Consider the following 19,459-nt stretch of genomic DNA (forward strand, 5'->3'; position numbering starts at 1 on the left):
ATAATGCGAGGAATATAACGCCAGTCGACGTAAACGGTGCATTGTGACGTCACATCTAGCTGCGATGTGTTTTCTTTCAAACCAAACAATCGCAGCCATTTTCCTTGAATTGTGAACACCGACGATTTTAAAGCTGACCCGCTGATTGGCTGACATAAAGTTCATCTGAACATGACCCCTAATCGGGTTATGTCAGATCTACTTACGCAGAGTATACGGCACGGATCTAAGAAGTCTGATTTTAATTAGATTGCTTATATACAGATAAGTCAGAAATTGATGGAAAAGAAAAACATTTCACTCTAAAACGGTATTTGAAGGAATGATATATACATATATTTGATTTCAATCAGTCCTCAACTGGTGACACTAGAGGGAGTTAAAGGGTCACTTCCACCTGACCAGTATGTTCCTCTTTGTTGATTGTAGTCTAGTCCATAAGTTTGGAGGTTTTGATAAGAAACTGTAGACTAGTTTCTTAATCACTATCAAGTATGTGTGACATACTGTAGTAAAGATCAGACCTTGTGTTTATCCATCTTAAGCCACTGCATAACCTAACAGGGGAACTTTGGCAATGCTCTAAGGATGCAAGCTAAAAAGAACTGTTCAAATTTTTGTTTAATACATATTGATATTCTTTGTTCAGCTGAAGCAGAGCAGACAGTAGAGGGAGAAGAGGGTGACAAAGAAGATGAAAAGGATGAAAAGAAGAAGAAAAAGAAAGGAGAAAAAGATGAAAAACAGAAAAAGAAAAAAGCTCCAGTAATTATCAAATAAAAATGCATTAAATTGCATAATTCTTGATGTATATCCCAGTTTAAGGCATTGGAATGGTCTAGTTTTAGGTCACCTGAGTCACTCAGGAGATTTATTATACCCGCCGAACGAAGTTCTGGGGGGTATATAGGAATCACTCTGTCTGTCTGTCTGTCCGTCCGTCCGTCTGTCTGTCTGTGCAGATTCGTGTCCGGGCCATAACTTCTTTGTTCTTTGACTTAGGCATACCATATTTGGCACACAGGTAGATCACCATGAGACGGTGTGTCAAGTACCTTCATGACCTCTATATGACCTTGACCCTTGACCTCAAGGTCAAAATTAAAGGTTTTTTACAATGGATTCGTGTCCGGGCCATAACTTCTTTGTTCTTTGACATAGGCATACCATATTTGACACATGAGTGTATCACCATGAGACGATGTGTCATGTACCTTGATGACCTCCATATGACCTTGACCCTTGACCTCAAGGTCAAAATTAAAGGTTTTTTACAATGGATTCGTGTCCGGGTCATAACTTCTTTGTTCTTTGACATAGGCATACCATATTTGACACATGAGTATATCACCAGGAGACGATGTGTCATGTACCTTCATGACCTCCATATGACCTTGAACTCAAGGTCAAAATTAAAGGTTTTTACAATGGATTCATGTCCGGGCCATGACTTCTTTGTTCTTTGACATAGGCATATCATATTTGACACATGAGTGTATCACCATGAGACGGTGTGTCGAGTACCTTCATGACCTGTATATGACCTTGAACTTTGACCTCAAGGTCAAAATTGATTATAGGGTTTTGACATAGTCATACCATAAGACATGGGTGTATCACCATGAGACTATGTGTCATGTACATTCATGACCTCTTTATGACCTTGACCTTTGATCTCAAGGTCAAAATTATAGGTTTATGCCATGGATTTGTGTTCGGACTATATCTTCCATTTTCTTCTACAAATGCATACCATATTTTTACACTCAGGAAAGAGGTAATTTATACCTATTAACAACACCCTTTGGGAGATTGGGGTAAGCGGGGGGTATTCTTAGTGAGCATTGCTCACAGTACATCTTGTTATTATTGGTCTGTTGTTGTGTGTCGTGTGTTGGATGGGGCCAAATTGCCATTGTGAATAAATGTGTGTTAACAATTGCACATTTTCAATTTCTTGATAAGTACCCTTGTAATTCTTTTAAAATTTGATGTGAAGCATCTTAGGCACAAGGGGAACATAAATTGTAAATATCAAAACTCCTGCATTGGGAGGGGGGGGGGGGCATATAAAAAATTGACCAAATATCAAAATTTTTCTTATCTTCACCTGCACATTTGTAAGAAAAACTAAATACAAGTTAATGTAGAACAAGAAGGCCTCTGCTAAAATTGTTATTTTTATGATTCCTGAGGTATAGGTTCTTACTCAAAGGTGGGGCCAAACTTGGTATATAATGTTTATGTGTAAAATATTTAAATTATGTCTTCTTTAATGCTGTTGATACTGAATTAAAAGTAAATGGATATTTTGAAGGAGCAGGAAGTCCTTTACCAAAATTGTAAATTTCATGATCTCAGGGGTCGGTGTTTTAGTTCCTGGGTGGGCTAAAGTAATCATAGTGATTATTGTCTTTACTACTTCTTTAATTTTGCTATGCTGTTTAAAAACCAATTACATATTTAGGAAAAGCAGAAATGGATGTACCAAAATTGTGAATTTAGCAACCCCAGGGTTTTAACTCTAGGACATGACCAAATTAGTCAAATCAAAGTAAAAGTATTAAAAACATGTCTTGTATTATACTGCTGCTGAATTTTAGAATTTAGCTTAGATATTCAGAACATTTTTTTTTCAAGATTTCGTAGTTCATGGGGTGAGTGATACTTTTAACTAATACTCAAGTGACTGATGAGGCGTATAGTCCTATTGATACTCACACCATTAACATCAGATACATATAATGATGTATTTATTCATGAAATCACCAGGTTGCTGCAATTAAACTGATGCAACAAAAGTTAAAGGAAGAAGAGGAAAGATTGAAACTAGAGGAGGAGGAGAGAATTCGTAAAGAAGAGGAAGCCATCAAGCTTGCTGAGGAAAAGGTTGGTAATATTCAGCAAAAAAACCCTTTTGTTATGATTTTCTATATGGATTTTGAGGTCACATGGTCAAGGGTCAAGGGTCATCCACTCTGGACATAGGAAGATAATGTCCGCTCAATATCTTGAGAACCCTTTCCTTGACAGACATTGAACTTGGTACACTGGTACTTTGTAAGGAGTTTATTAACTATTGATTTTGGGTTCACATGGTCAAGGGTAAAATTGAAGATAGTAATATATTGTCTCCTCTATATTTTGAGACTCATTTGCTTGATGACCCCTATCGTTTTTAAGGTCACATGGTTAAAGATCAAGGGTCAATCCACTCTGGACATAGGAAGATATTTTTTGTTCAATATCTTGAATTGTTATGGCACTATCAATCAAATGATACATGTATATGATAATTTTTCACCACTGGGGGCATACATTTTCTGAAGCGTTTCTTGTATATAAGATATTTAGAAAATAGAGGGTTTTTTGTCATAAATTATCTCATGAGGAAAGACCGCTTTTGATTTTCAGATTGGTTTTATTTTTACAGAGTTATGGGACTTTGAATTTTGATGTTAAAAAATTCATTGTGGGCCCCTTTCTGATTTGTGAGTTTTCTAGTTTTTTGTGGAAAATTTTAAAGCAATATTGATTTTGTTTCTGTTCTCAGAAAAGGTTAGAGGAAGAGAGAAAACTGAAGAAAAAGCAGAAAGAGAAGGAAAGGATAGAGAGAATGAAGCGGGAAGGAACATATTTAACAAAGAAGGAGAAACAAGACAAAGCAAGAGCATTGCAGATGTTGGAGCAGATGAAAGCAGCAGGTACAAAGAGGCTGTTATCATTTCTGATATTATATCGCGTTTACAATGTACCTTATATACTTGCATATAAGTTGTTTTTCTTGGAAGGGAGTAAATTTTGACTCTGAAGTCCATGTCCAACTTATATGCGCAAACTACTCTCAGAATGTTCTTTTGCTTCACAACTTGCAGCATGTAACAATATTTTAATGTGTTAATTTTAATGTTGGTTTAATCAGTAACAATTCAACAAGGGTGATTGTTTATAGCATAATGCCAGTGCATTGTTGTAAGAGGTCTATCAAAAGTTTACTAAAGGCATTGAAAAATTTACTCAACCTTAGGTTACAATCTAGAACGATTGTGGGTGAGCTTTTTGTAAAGACTAAAACGAGATTCGGACTAATAGGTTTTTTTTGTTGTTACCTGAATTGATCCTTCACCTGAAGAATTCATTCAGAGAGTGCATACCAATAAACAAACAAAGAATACAGTATGGTCATTGTCTTACAATGTTATTAGGAAATATTGATCCCTTTTATTGATTGGTAATCACACTTATACAGTAATTAATTAATCATTTAAATATTTGACCACACTGTACCAAATGAATGGCTTGGACAGGAAGTACCTCCTATTTAAAGATTACTTTGGCAGTGTGCACCTCATAATTAAATTTTTCCCTTAAATATCCGAGTTGTATGTAGTAAAATTATAGTTTCAGTCTGCCTGCTGAAAGGACAAAAATTAAACTTTAAATGATTATTTTCTTATTTATTCAATGTACAATGAAACTTCTCTAAACTGGCCAGCTCTCAGACCGGAAAAAAAAACCCACGGCAGGTTTAGAGGGATGGCCGGTTTACAGAATTTAGAGACATTTTATCTCAATTTTCATTAGATATATCTTCTTCATACCATGAACCATATAATATAGTGTTCAAGGACAATTATTTCACTCTTGGAAATAAAAGAAAATAAATGACCAACATGTTTATTTCCAACCCAAGCCGTATGATTGTAGCAATTAATACACAAAATTGGTATTGTTCACTTTGATCTTGGGTGATCTGATATCAGTAGATATCAAATTAATCTGCTTGCACCAGAAATATTCTCGCTGAAATCATCTAATCTTAAATTGAAAATATTAAGGTGATGGACAATTTGATAAAAAAAATTCAATCTGACTTGTATGAGGGTCAATGTAAAATTCCTTAAACATTTCTCTGAAAATAGGGTTACCAACTTCTATACAAGTCGACGTGTATGTGAGAATACACTACAAGATGACACAGATGTTCTTATACAGTGATTATCAACACCAACAGCTGTAAATATTAAATTCATATAACAATTTCAGGAATTGAAGTGCCCAGCAAGGATGATGTTCCAAAGAAGAGACCAGTATATGACACTAGAAAGAAAAAGAAACCACAACAGAAAACAGGTAAAGAAAGGAAAAAATGCCAAAATTTCAAAGCTTTCTTTCCCCCTTCAACACAGCTGTGAAGGGATATAATTGACACAATAGGAGAAACACTTACTAGATATTTCAGTATCTTACTATATCTTGATAATTACTGACCAGAGCATAAAGTCTCTTGATAACAGGGTCAGGAGGTTGAGATTTAAGTAGGGCTGAAACAATACGCCCCCTTCACAATACGAGGCAATGAATTGAACATTGAATCGAGCGTTTATATTGAACAGTATCGATATTTCGGTGAATCGTTTCGGCCCTAGTTTCAAGTAAGTACTGGGTTAACAATGATGTTCACTCTATAAAGTGTGACAGTAAACATTTATTGCATGATAGTAAGGGAGATATGAAGGTTTATTCACCCAAGGCAATGCCCGAGGGGAATATGATTTTTCTTGGGTGAATAAATCTTCATATCTCCTGGACATTCATGCAATAAATTGTTTATTATACTGAAACAAAGCAAGACTACAAAAATGCATTTGAAATTGGAGTCCACTCATCTATACATTGTATGTAGCTGAGATCGCCCTAATGGTAACATCGCGCCATCAACGTATTACGGTAGAAGGTACAAACAACAAAATACAGTGATATGATAACCAGTTTTTGTATTTCCATTCTCTTTGAATGCTGATTTACTTGCTTGTTTTTGTATCAACCGAAATCCAGCGATTTAACTGTGTATCAGAGACCCGCATATTTTGTACCTTACGAACTATGAAAGTACAATGACTCGGACTTACTGTGACGTCAAAATAAACTGTGTCTACCTTGACGTAAAATTTATGGAAAATGCACGTGGCTGCCAAAGGGGTGAAATATGATGGGGAGATATGATGTTTGAGAGGGAGATATAAAGTTTTATCATACCTGGCACGTGACTGTCTAAACCCATCAGATAACGTGCTGCATAGAATTCTCATACTGAGATATAAAATACTATTAGTTACACAGTCAGTTTGGTATGTAGAACGGAGTTATCCAGGGTGTGAAATAGAAATCCGTATTGGGCCAGGCAAAGCCGTTCCATTTCTTATGTCCCAAACTGACTATGCAACGAATTCATTTCGCTGAAGACCTTTAGAAAATTTGCTAAGATTCCAGTCACATCTTTGATAGATGATATTCAATAAAGAAATTGGAATATATGTATTACATTGAAAAATCATATAATCACAATATCAAAACATCACAATTAAAAATATGAACAATAACATTAAATAAACAAATCATGCAAGTTGAAACTGAATGCAGACATACATTACTACGGTAGCTGTAAGATCAATATTCCCTTGCACAGAAACGGTTAATTGAAATTTTAGGACATCATATGATTTGTAAGTGACGTCACAGTTCCCAAACTCTCTGAACGGAGATGGTATATTTGAAAATTTTGGGCCGTCGTGTGATTTGTTAACTGACGTCACAGTTGTCAAACTAAAACACCCTCTGTACGGAGAAGTAATATGGAAAATTTCAGGGCATCATGTGATTAGCTTGTATCCAATTAATTATCTACAAATTTATCTGAAGCGGGATAAATATAGATACAAGGTTTAACCAAAATTTTTAAGATACTCTGGATTTTTGACACATTTTCAAGAATTGACTTTGTAGAGTGAAAACAATTTAGTGTGAGCATTGTACCTTTATCAATCTCATAAATGCTATGAAGAATAAAAATTGGAAAGCAGGGCAGTTGGAAATCTCTGGAATTCTCCATTTTGTCACTGAACTGACTGTTGCTATCAATGCACAGCACATAAATGTTAAAAGAGATTGAAGATCTGGATTTGGCAACAAAGTGAAATTGTATGTAAAGCCAATTAACTTAAGGTAATTCCACCCTTCTAGAATTATAGGTTCAATCTTATATTTGATTGTTGATTCCTCAAATTATATATGTTAGTAACAAATAAAAATGATAAAATAAGTATGTTGCGGTATTAATGGATTTTTTTATCAATTAGCACACATACACCTGTATCAACGTCAGAAAATTACAATTTTCCTTAAACAGCATTATCAAAATTTCACAAAAACTGGTTGAAACGATATAATAGTATTCATAACAATTTTATGAAACTGTTTCTTTAAACAATATACAAAATGTTTGTAAAAATTAAAGGAAATCAATCGCATAATGGACTTGATGAGTAATTTAACAAAAACAGAGTTATTGCCCTTGAATTCAATATTTTTAAACATATAATTAGTTATTCATATATATTTATATTACAAATCGCATTTTCCTCTATGAACCAACCAATTTCAGCGCGCGACACAATCTGTTCACATTGACTATGAACGGATTATGAACTAGCTTAAAGCACGCGACTGAGAGAGCGTAATGATTTGAAAAAAATAGAACAACTGTTACAAAGATCTCGCAAGTCACACCTTTGGATTAAGATTGTAAACTTACGTGGATTATCATCCTAATCTTGCAGTCTCCTACCTCCAAAATACAGTGCACCTTGCAATGTTGATAAAAGGCAGGATGAGACGAAATGTGACATCATGTCTATGTGTTGACGTACGTCACAATAACTACTGTGATAGAGGCTAGGAGTTCGTTTTATGCAACAAAATAGAAGCAATGTAAACAAAGGGTGTTTTACTAATGAATATAAATATAAGAAATGAACATCACTTTTGAGCTGTTCATGGTCAGTATGAACGGATTTGGATTTGAGGCAAATTCTCTGTGAATCGCTAGCGATGTTTGAAATATTTTATGGTTAACAAGATTTTTTACAATAACTATTGAAAATGACTCCAACAAAATTTATGTTCCTGCCATGCATAAATCTTGTTAAATCATTGACTTTGCGAAATCTTTTGACGTCACAGGAGAGTGGAACTACGTTGATATTGACCGTTGTGCAACATATAATGTGATTACTTTTGTTATAGATTTACTAGCCCAATGAGCTAATGCAGCACTAATTATTGCTTGTTTGACCTCTACAATCGATAGCCCTGTGCATCAGGCAATGGTAATTGCACACCCCTGCTGGTTTTTGATGTTTTAAAATTATTTGATCATATGATAAAACAATAATTGACATTTTTAAGGTCAATACGAGGATTTAGCTACCTGAAAAGTACATTAGTTGTATTGTTGCATCTGTAATTGCCAGTGATCAGAAAGTCAGCTGAATTCACATGTATATATATTGAATTAGAAATATACTTTGAGATGCTAAATTTTAAATTAGGTCATATGGAGTTGAAAAATACAGGAGCATTATGCTATATTTTGAAAATGCTCCAGTTTGAATAAGCCCAGTAGGAGGTATTAGTCCTGTTTGATTTAGAGTGGGTGTGATTTATTTTTACAAAAGATGAGGAATCCTCAGAGATTAAGTCAGAAAGTCCTGAGGAGATGACACCAGAACCAGAAGTCAAAGAAAATGTCAAAGAGGAGGCCATGCCTGTTGAGGCAGAGGAGGAAGATGAAATTAAAGATGATTGGGCTGCGAGCAGTGAAGAGGAGGAGGAGGAGGAAGATGACAAGTCCACAGAGGAGAAAGGTATGAAGAAATGATTTCCTCGTTATAGAAATTGTTTAGGAAACCTCTCATGAGGATAAATGATTACCTCGATATGGGAATTGTTTGAAAAACCTCTCATGAGGATAAATGATTACCTCGTTATGGGAATTGTTTGAAAAACCTCTCATGAGGATAAATGATTACCTCATTATGGGAATTGTTTGGGAAACCTCTCATGAGGATAAATGATTACCTCGTTATAGGAATTGTTTGGGAAACCTCTCATGAGGATAAATGATTACCTCATTATGGGAATTGTTTGGGAAACCTCTCATGAGGATAAATGATTACCTCGTTATAGGAATTGTTTGGGAAACCTCTCATGAGGATAAATGATTACCTCGTTCAGGGTTCATACAGGTCCTTGAATCCTTGAAAAGTCATGGAATTTTAATTTGAAAATTAAAGGCCTTGAAAAGTCATGGAAATCAGTATTGTTGCCAAAAGTCCTTGAATAGTCCTGGAAAATTATATAAATGGCAAATTATTTTTTATTAGGTGTTAAAATCATCAATCATCGATCTTTTGTTTGTCTCCCGGTGTTCTTTTTCTAGGTCAAACTGTTTCTTCCCATTGTAAACAAGGAACCATGCAGTTAATGTTTAGCATGGTTTCCTATTTAGTACGTAGTTTCCGGCCTGCCTAATTGAAGATTATCGCTCTTGCACTAGGTCATCTAATAGAAGAAAAAAAATAACAAAACATCGTTTTTCTTACGTTATATCTCTACTACACGATACAAAACACAATTTAATAAATCCCATCTTAAAAAACACAACAAAACTACGACACAAAACGTACGCGATATCCAACACTCGTACACTTTTTTTTTTACCAACGATAAACACGGAGAACAAACGCAATCCACTTTTTAAAAAAATAATGCACTAATATTAAGATCACATTTATAACACTAAATGATGGCACTAAAATCACGTGCACATCAAAAAAAGATACCAAGGGATCTTAAAATGTTCACTGAGCTAAATGCCTTGCACGAATCGGCCGATAGCACTGGGCAGTTTGATCGGCGTATTTATGGACGAAATCTAACAAATCTCAAACTATTAATATGTCAAAATAACTGACAATTGTTTTAATTGAACACTACCTTTTCTCATGTAACTATGTCCAAGCTATTTTAACTGTGCTACGATAAATTTTGTCCTACATGCTGTCCGTAAATAGAGTTTTAAAATCGAAAGCAATCACACGATGCTAAACATGCATATGGTTGAGATATTATTATTTCTTTGGTCATCAAAGTGTGAAAAATGAAGAAAATTTTATTGAGTACAATTTCTAAATAAACACCATTTAATTGCTTATCACTGGCTTCGATACAGGGTATGTGCTAGATCTATTAAAGCGTGATCAGTCAAGTGTCTCCAATCCCCGAACAGACCAGAAAATTTACTTGGTGACTGCCTGGGGCAGCCAAGGTGTGAATGGCTTATTATTTTGAGAATCCCTATTGAATAAATAGGGGTTTATTACGTTTCTGTATTTTTTTAATTTTTACAACGTAATACCGAGTCCCGGCATCTTAGGACAACGTAATAACGAGGTCTATTTATTCTAAGAAAAGGAAAAGCCTAATTGAAGAAATAAAAGAAATGAAAGCTAAGAAAAAAAGGTTTGAAAAGGACATTAGCACTTTAGAAACATCAGCTGTTGAGTATGCAGGAAGAGAAGGAAAACTCACATTTATCGCGAAATCAAATGCCATGAGACGTTAAAGAATTAAGAAATACATTAACATAATTAACCAGGTTCTCTGTTGGAGAAAGCTAAAAAAAAATTGGTCACCTATACATGAAGTGAGGTTCACAAAATCAACTGGTTTTAAAACCTGCATATTTAAAACAAGAAAGAAATGGAAATTTAGTGTCTTCAGTCATTTTGAGATGTTGGTGCATTCTTTGGTACCCATCAATGAATAAGTGGTGACAACAAAGTTGTTTTTATAGGTTGCAGTAGAGTAGTCTATCTAGATAAATGTGGAACTTGAGAAGCTTAGAATATACTATTTTTAGAAGTCATAGTACCACATGCCAGCTATATAAATGTGTCAAAAACTTGTGGCATACATAAATGTGATAAGAATATTTGATAAATAATTGATTAATGATGTATAATTGTCTATAATTTTGGGTATGGAATTTTAAAAAAAATCCTGGAAAAGCCCTGGAAAAGTCATGGAAAATAGGAACAAAAAAGGTGTATGAACCCTGCTCGTTATAGGAATTGTTTGGGAAACCTCTCATGAGGATAAATTATTACCTCGTTATAGGAATTGTTTGGGAAACCTCTCATGAGGATAAATGATTACCTAGTTATGGGAATTGTTTGGGAAACCTCATGAGGATAAATGATTACCTCATTATGGGAATTGTTTGGGAAACCTCTCATGAGGATGAAATTCCTGAAAGATTCTGACAATTTGGAAATTATTTCTGTTCTTGCAATGTTTGTAACTCTCTTCAACCAGGGCATGATAACTATTATGATGTCAGGTCCTCTTACACAGATTGCAGCAGATGGCATATTACATTCAGCTTGATGAATATTGGGGGAAACCATGAAATAGTAATTCATGTAAAATCTATGCAAACTTTTTTTTCTTTCGTTTTTGATGCTTTATATGAGATTTTTTTAATACAGTGGAATCTAAGAAAGTGGAAGTAAAAGTGACAGAAAGTCAAAAGCAAAAAGAGGAGGAAGATGAAGATGAAGAGGATGATGATGAGGATGAAGAGGAGGAAGAGGAGTCAGAAAGTGAAGAGGAGTCAGAAAGTGAAGAAGAAGATATGACACCCATAGAGAGGGCAAGAGCCAGAATCATGGTAAGTAGACCTCTAGACTATATAGCTTAAGAAATTGGGAGCCTGTTTTACAAATGGTCTCATTACTAAGATCACATTGATTGTTTGAAAACATTTCCATTCATTTGTAAAACAAACTTTATTTCCATTTCCCATTCCCCATACCACGTCAAATAATGTTAGAAACGTTATTCACGAGTCATGAATGTTATCACACGTTCAACGAACCCGATGACATTTTGGTGAATATTGTAGACCATATTCCTACCCTTTAGGACTGATTGTTTGAAAGCAAAGAACAAAAATTTGAAATTAAAAAACCCCATACAAATCGCAATATTACAAACAAGCCTTGAAAATGAATAAATAAATAATTCTTTAGAAAAGTTCAGGAGAGAATGCTTATAGTTAGATAGGTCTAGGCCTATACGTCGCAAAGTCTAGACTCTTCATACACATTGCGTTACGATGTAGTCGTTTAGTAATTCCCGTGATATTTCTGTAAATATTACAGATTATGATGTTAAATCATGTTGCCAACCTTGACTGTATCTATTCTAGGCAATTTTTTGTGTGTGAAATCTTGCGTATCATTAATGACAGGTAGTAATGTTGAATTTCTTACAACAAAATGCAAATTTTTGTGCAATACATGTACTCAGTCACATATTTTTGCTATGTTTTCCTGATGAATTATTTAAACCTGAAAGAATATGATGCCGTCATGACCTTAAGATATACGCACAATCTAAAGCTATATGACATTGCTTTTATCTTTGTTTCAACGATCTGACGACATATATTTTTTCATCTATTGTGACGTCATGTGAGTATTCATGTGACGTAGTATGGATTAGTTGGATATTTCGAGTTTATGGAAAGTGAATCACTATGTGATTGGACTATAGATTTATTATTTCACAATGCAAAACAGGAATTCGTCATATATATCATCGGTCATTGATACTTTCTTTCTCGTATAGCCACAGGCACGGCATTGTCTTTCGCCTTTTAATAAGCTCCACGTTACAGTTTTGATTTTCCAAACTTCAAGCCCAATTCCTAAAACTTAAGGCACTCAATGGAAGTGGTTTTTAGTTATTTAAAACTTTAATGTTTTAAACCGTGTTTCAAAAACCGCCCTGTAACATTTCTTGAAATAATGATTTAGTAATGTAAAATTAAACATGTTTGCAGGGATAGGAATGTTAAACACCGTTTTCCAATATGCGTTTTTTCAAGGTTTTTAACATAGAGGGGGTCATTGGGCTCTCAAATTGTCCACTGCCCCATCTACTTTTTATGTCAAATGATTGCTGGAGTGTAAAGGTTAAACATATTAAAGTGTTTCAAAAATCTGTAGGTTGTAGAAGTCGCAGTTTTCTGGATATGGTAGGCTATGAAGTCAAAATCTGGACTACTATACTTGCATTTTCATCACTTTGAAACCAACAGATGGTTGAGTAGATGAAAAATTATTAAAAACAGTCAAATTCAATCCATTTTCTTCAATTTAGATAAAAAGAAGCATATTTCTCTGTTTAAATAAAGACAATGCCACAAAATGTGTGTATATTGACACCTCACACATTTTTTTCATGAATTTCGTCAATATACGTCCTCAACAAAATACATGCAAATTTTGATAGAAATCTGTCAGGTTTTCAATATTGAGATGTGGTATGGGGAATTACATGTACCTTAAAAAGGTGTAGCATTAAATGAAAGTAATTTCAATTGGTCTTTAGACAAAAAATGTCCAAAAAAAAACTGGAGACAGATGTTTTTTCAGGGGAAAATTATCAGATTGCATGTGGAATTGTTCATTATTGAAACTTAAAATAAAATTGTCAAGGTTTTAATTTTTGTCACCTTGTTTAGTTTCACCTGTTCACCTGTTAGTAGTAGATTAATTAATTGGAGTTTAATTTAAACATATTTTGTTGATAAACTTTAAAAGGAAAACAGGCATAGCCTATGTAGGCCCTCCCTCTTGTAATATTGATGAACCAAAATATGTTTTCTATACATGTTTATGTATATATAGATATTTTAAATGTTCTACATTGAAATTGAAGTTGATATGGTTATTACAAGAAGGAGATATTTTACCTTAAGGACATTTTAGTTTGCCCACAGAAATGTTAACCATGGCCATAACGTTTAGATGGTTGGTGATAGGGCTTTCATATTTCACATGTGTATTCCTTGTGACAAAACCTTTCTCTGGGTACCAAAGTTTTTGATATCATGACCTTGGGCTTTGACCTATTTTTGTAAAACTTTAACCTTGGCATTTATCAACATTGCTGCCATATGGGGGCATCAATGTTTCACAATCACATCTTGTTTTCATTATGTGAGTACTGTATGATTCTGATCAATTTCGACTTTTTCCTGACCTGTGGACTTGAGATTGGTAGGGGATATGTATTGCATGCAATACTGGCAGAATGTTTGTTAATGTGTACAGTATAATTTTGTTACAGAAAAGAAAAGAAGAGGCAGAGAAGAGGAGGAGCCCCGATGTACTGCGAGCGGCTGTGATCTGTGTACTGGGTCATGTAGACACAGGCAAAACAAAGATCTTAGATAAGGTAACCGAGTAGGATCTTCAGAACCTTTATGCACTTACAGGGTAGTATTGTGTGGTGATGAATTTACTCTTTAACAATGGACACCCTGTTGTGATCAGTCTGCCCGTCTGTCTGTCTGATAATGCTTGCCTAATCTATGTTTCCTTTCCTCTTATGTTCTTAATCCATACACTGACCTTACATGAGGTTGTACAGTGACCGTGACCCAAGATTCTTGTTCAAAAGTTTAAGCATGATTTTGTGTTAAATCCTTTGGAAATTCTTATCTAATATATGATGGTTTGTTTTTTTTATGCCCCCGAGATCGAAGATCGGGGGACATATTGTTTTTGTCCTGTCTGTCATTCTGTAATACTGTCATTCTGTCTGAAACTTTAACCTTGACCTTGGAGTTTGACCTACTTTTTGAAAACTTTAACCTTGCTAATAACTTTTGAACAATAAGTGATAGAGCTTTGATATTTCACATGAGTATTCCTTGTGACAAGAACTTTCCGTGGGTACCAACATTTTTGACCCCGTGACCTTGACCTTTGAGTTTGACCTACTTTTTGAAGACTTTAACCTTGCTAATAATTTTTGAACAATAAGTGATAGAGCTTTGATATTTCACATGAGTATTCCTTGTGACAAGACCTTTCCGTGGGTACCAACATTTTTGACCCTGTGACCTTGACCTTGGAGTTTGACCTACTTTTTGAAAACTTTAACCTTGCTAATAACTTTTGAACAACAAGTGATAGAGCTTTGATATTTCACATGAGTATTCCTTGTGACAAGACCTTTCCGTGGGTACCAACATTATTGACACTGTGACCTTGACCTTGGAGTTTGACCTACTTTTTGAAAACTTTAACTTTGCTAATAACTTTTGAACAATAAGTGATAGAACTTTGATATTTCACATGAATATTCCTTGTGACAAGACCTTTCCGTTACCTTTTGACCTTGACATTTGACCTACTTTTAATTTTTTTTTTACATTGGTCATAACTTCTAAATGGTAAATATTAGAGCTTTAATATTGTACATGAGCATTTCTTTTGACAAGATCTTTCTACTGGTACCAAGATATTTGCCCTTGTGACCTTGGCCATCTTCGGAATTGGCCATTATCGGGGGCATTTGTGTTTCACAAACACATCTTGTTTTATTCATGAACCCAACCTGTTTCATGTAGATGAAATGCAGTGACCTTCATCAGAGAATAGTTAAAAGATCAAGGTCAAATGAGATCATCCTGCAGAATTCTTACTAACCTATTGATCCAGTTCTTTGGTTTTTAAAAAAAAAAAAAAAAATTACTTAACATAAAGATAAAGTTTGAAAGTCAAGGTCAATTTAGATCTATGTATAAGAGTCCTTTTCAAAGTATATTTTCTTTTATTAACCCAGAAGGGGCCTCTGTGGCCGAGTGGTTAGAGCATCGCGCTCAAAATCACACAGCCTCTCACCTCTGTCAGCACGAGTTCGAATCCCGCTCTTGCCGGTAAATGAGAAAGTTTCCCAGTTTACTTTCAGAAGGTCGGTGGTCTCTTCCCAGGTACATTGTATCTGGGTTCTCTCTTCCACCAATAAAAACTGGGCGCCACCATATAACTGAAAAATTGTTGAGTGTGGCGGAAAACAAAAATTAATCAATCTTTAACCCAGTTTATTTCATACTTCAACTGTATATTGACCTTAGATCATGATTTTTATCTGAAATTATAGCAGGAAAGACAAGGTCAAACCAGGAAAGGAAATCCTTGTTCAGACTGTATTTTCTTTCTCCTTGATTCATTTTCTGTCCTACTTTACCTAGTTATTGATGAGAATTGTCCTTTATCTAGAATCAAGTTTACCTGTCAAGGTCAAATTAAACTTGCCTACTGTGAATGTCCTTGTTCAAAGAAGATTTTATTAGATTATTTTAGTATACTTGGGTGACATATTGCAATCAGATCTAGTGCAGATTGTAATTTGTTCGATTAAAATGCAGATAGTGTTATGTGGTAGTGTTGTGTTGCAACACAGGTCTGGACTTGGAAATGGTCATTTTCAATACACTTTTATTTCTCCTATTATCACTTATGTATGTTAAGTGTACTTGCTGTAGATATAGAGATGTATACTTAAAAAATGAATTTCAGTTTTCAAAATACATGAGAGTATGAACTGCAACTCTTCGTGCTGGCATACTTCATGAAGCGTATGTATGCATGTTTCATGTTATCTCACAGCGGATGTGACTGGTCAAAAGGGGATGCTTACTTTTCGTAGGCACCTAACCTCTGGTATGTCCAGGGGTCCGTGTTTGCCCTACTCTTTGTTTTGTATTCCTTATAGGAGTTATGAGATTGATCACTGTTCATTATCATCACCTTTCATCTTGGTACCTATAGTGATTACTTGCAGTTTTGCATGTCGGTTAAATTTGATTGAACATAATTTATCATTGAAATTAGTCATTGGTTTGTATATTGAAAATTGAAAACATCCTAACTGCCTTAGTGTACTTGAGTGTGGCAAGCAGACAATAGAATGAGAGTAACAAGAAAGAACATCTTAGAATGTGTGAAACCTACCAACTGAAGAGAATGGGTTTTTCTGATAAAGACACTGTTAACACTTATATGTAACATAGTAATTAGAAATTAATTAGCATCACTCTTTCCATTTAGTTGCGCCGTACACATGTTCAGGATGGAGAGGCTGGGGGAATTACTCAACAGATTGGTGCTACTAATGTTCCCCAGAGTGCTATCATGGAACAGACAAAGATGTGCAAAGAGGTTAGTGTTTTCACTTAATCACAGAAACATCTCTCTTGCTGTCCATTAGGTTCTAAAGTGAGGTTTTGGTAAGTCAGCTGAAAATCGTTGGTTTGTGCAGATCATCTTTATAGGTCAACTGAGTATCTCAGGTGACCTATTGCAATTGGTCAGCATCCCTTGTCGTCCATCAAGCAATAACAATTAAACATTTTTATCTTCTTCTTGATAATTACCATTTCAATTTTTTTCAAATTTGGTATGAAGCATCTTTGGGACAAGTGTGACAAATTTCAGGACACCTGCACCCTTTGGGCCATAGGAGCAGGACAAAAATTTACTAATTTTCAAAAATCTTCTCTACAACTACACATGTTTAAAAAAAACAACAACAAAAAAACCTAAATGTATAGTGATGTAGGACAGGAAGGCCTCCTCTACCAAATTATAAATGATCCCCGAGGTAGCGGTTCTGAAACCAGGGTGGGGCCAAACTTGATATATAGTGTTTTTGTGTAAAACATTTAAATAACATCTTCTCTAATGCTATTGATACTCAATTGAAACCAAATGGATATTTAGAAAGAGAAGTCAGTCCTTTACCAAAATGGAAATTTGATGATCCCAGGGATTGTTGTTTTGGTATCAGAATGGGGCCAAATTGGTCAGTGATTAAATGTGTTTGCAATTGAACATTTTTAGCTTCTTGATAACTACCATTCCAATTTTGTATGAAGCATCTTTGGGACAAGGGTAACATAAATTGTAAATTTCAGGACTCCTGCACCCCTGGGACCTTATGGGCAGGACAAAAACTGCCAAAATTGACCAATTTTCAAAAACCTTTTTTTACAACCGCACATATGTAAGAAAAACTAGATGCATAGTGAAGTAGAGCAGGAAGGCTTCTACCGAAATTGTAAATTTCATGATCCTCTGGGTAAAGGTTCTTACTCCATGATACTAAATTGAAACTAAATGGATATTTTATAAGGATTAGGTAGTCCTTTACCAAAATTGTAAATTTCATAAGGGTTTTGGTTCCTTATCATTTGAAATACTTCTTTTAAGTTTGCTGATATGGTATAATTTACGAAAAGCAGAAAAGGATGTACCAAAATTGTGAATTTTACAACCTCTGTGATGGTCCAAATTAGTCATATCATGATAATATTACATGTATTATGTAAAGTCTTTCATCAGTATCGAGGCACTTTTGGAGGCATTTAGATTTTAAGAACACATCTTGTTTTATGCTGTTGCTGAATATCAGAATTCAGCTTCAGAACAGGAAGTTTTGTCTAGTTTATAGATTTCATAGCCCTTTGATCTAGTGGTACTCAGGTGACAGGTAAGGCCTGTGGGACCCTAGGTAAGGCCTGTGGGACCCTTGATAAGGGCCAGGAGATCTTTGAATAATTTCAGAATGTAACTTATATTATATGAGAAAGAGTTATCTTTCTTTCTCCTGTCCTATGTGCAGTCTGTCATATGATGATAGATCTTCACTCACATACACCTTTAGGATGATCTATTGCTACATGATTATACCTGTATTATGTATTGCTGGTATTTCTGAAGATCATATCAACCATGGTTTATGCTGTCTCAGTTTTTAAATGGAATATCTGTATGCACATTGTTATACAAGTAGACTGTGGGTCTATTTACAAGAAAATACAACGCAAGGTTTATCTGTCACTGGGGCCTTTGATTTGACCCCCATCATGGCTTGCATGAAATCCACTGCTTCTGTAAAATTGCAGGGACATTAGAAAAGAAGATATTCATTTTTATGCCCCCGAGATCGAAGATGCGGGGGGCATATTGTTTTTGTCCTGTCTGTCATTCTGTAATTCTGTCATTCTGTAATTCTGTCATTCTGTCTGAAACTTTAACCTTGCTAATAACTTTTGAACAGTAAGTGATAGAGCTTTGATATTTCACATGAGTATTCCTTGTGACAAGACCTTTCCGTGGGTACCAACATTTTTGACCCCGTGACCTTGACCTTGGAGTTTGACCTACTTTTTGAAAACTTTAACCTTGCTAATAACTTTTGAACAATAATCATTCCAGACCTTTGATTTGTTGGGAATTAAATTTTCTGTAGACCTTAATGAAGTAGTTGAAATGAACTATAACACAAAATTATCTGAAATTAAGCACCTCATAAATCAATGGAAATTAAGAAAGTTAACTCCTATTGGAAGACTAGTTGTGATAAAAACTTTGATTATGCCAAAGTTGAACCATTTGGTACTTACTATACCAAACCCTGACCCAGAATATATCAAGAAATTTGAAATAGAAATCTTCAGCTACCTATGGGGAAGCAAAATTCATAAAATAAAAAAAATACTATCATTCAAGAATATAGAAACGGAGGATTAAAAATGATAGATTATACAGAATTTATTACAGCTTTAAAATCAAGTTGGATTAGAAGAATTCTTCACTCAAATTCAAAATGGGTACAATTACTTGAGGCAGAGTTGAAAACAAATACAGTAAAATATCTCTATCTCAAAGTCCAAGGGACCTCGAAAAAACTTCGA

General features: G+C 34.7%; 1 protein-coding gene across 1 annotated transcript in view; it reads left to right on the top strand.

Annotated features, from left to right (window-relative positions):
- Window positions 1-19,459, top strand: part of LOC125678115 (eukaryotic translation initiation factor 5B-like) — a 106,197-nt gene that overhangs the window by 11,704 nt on the left and 75,034 nt on the right. The window contains exons 7-14 of the mRNA XM_048916266.2: window positions 650-765; window positions 2,773-2,889; window positions 3,554-3,704; window positions 5,047-5,133; window positions 8,517-8,705; window positions 11,391-11,572; window positions 14,041-14,148; window positions 16,812-16,922. Of these exons, the coding sequence (XP_048772223.2) occupies window positions 650-765; window positions 2,773-2,889; window positions 3,554-3,704; window positions 5,047-5,133; window positions 8,517-8,705; window positions 11,391-11,572; window positions 14,041-14,148; window positions 16,812-16,922 (1,061 nt within the window). The remainder of the gene's footprint in view (window positions 1-649; window positions 766-2,772; window positions 2,890-3,553; window positions 3,705-5,046; window positions 5,134-8,516; window positions 8,706-11,390; window positions 11,573-14,040; window positions 14,149-16,811; window positions 16,923-19,459) is intronic.

This window comes from Ostrea edulis, chromosome 2, assembly GCF_947568905.1.
Source record: "Ostrea edulis chromosome 2, xbOstEdul1.1, whole genome shotgun sequence".
Classification (NCBI taxonomy): Eukaryota; Metazoa; Mollusca; class Bivalvia; order Ostreida; family Ostreidae; genus Ostrea; species Ostrea edulis.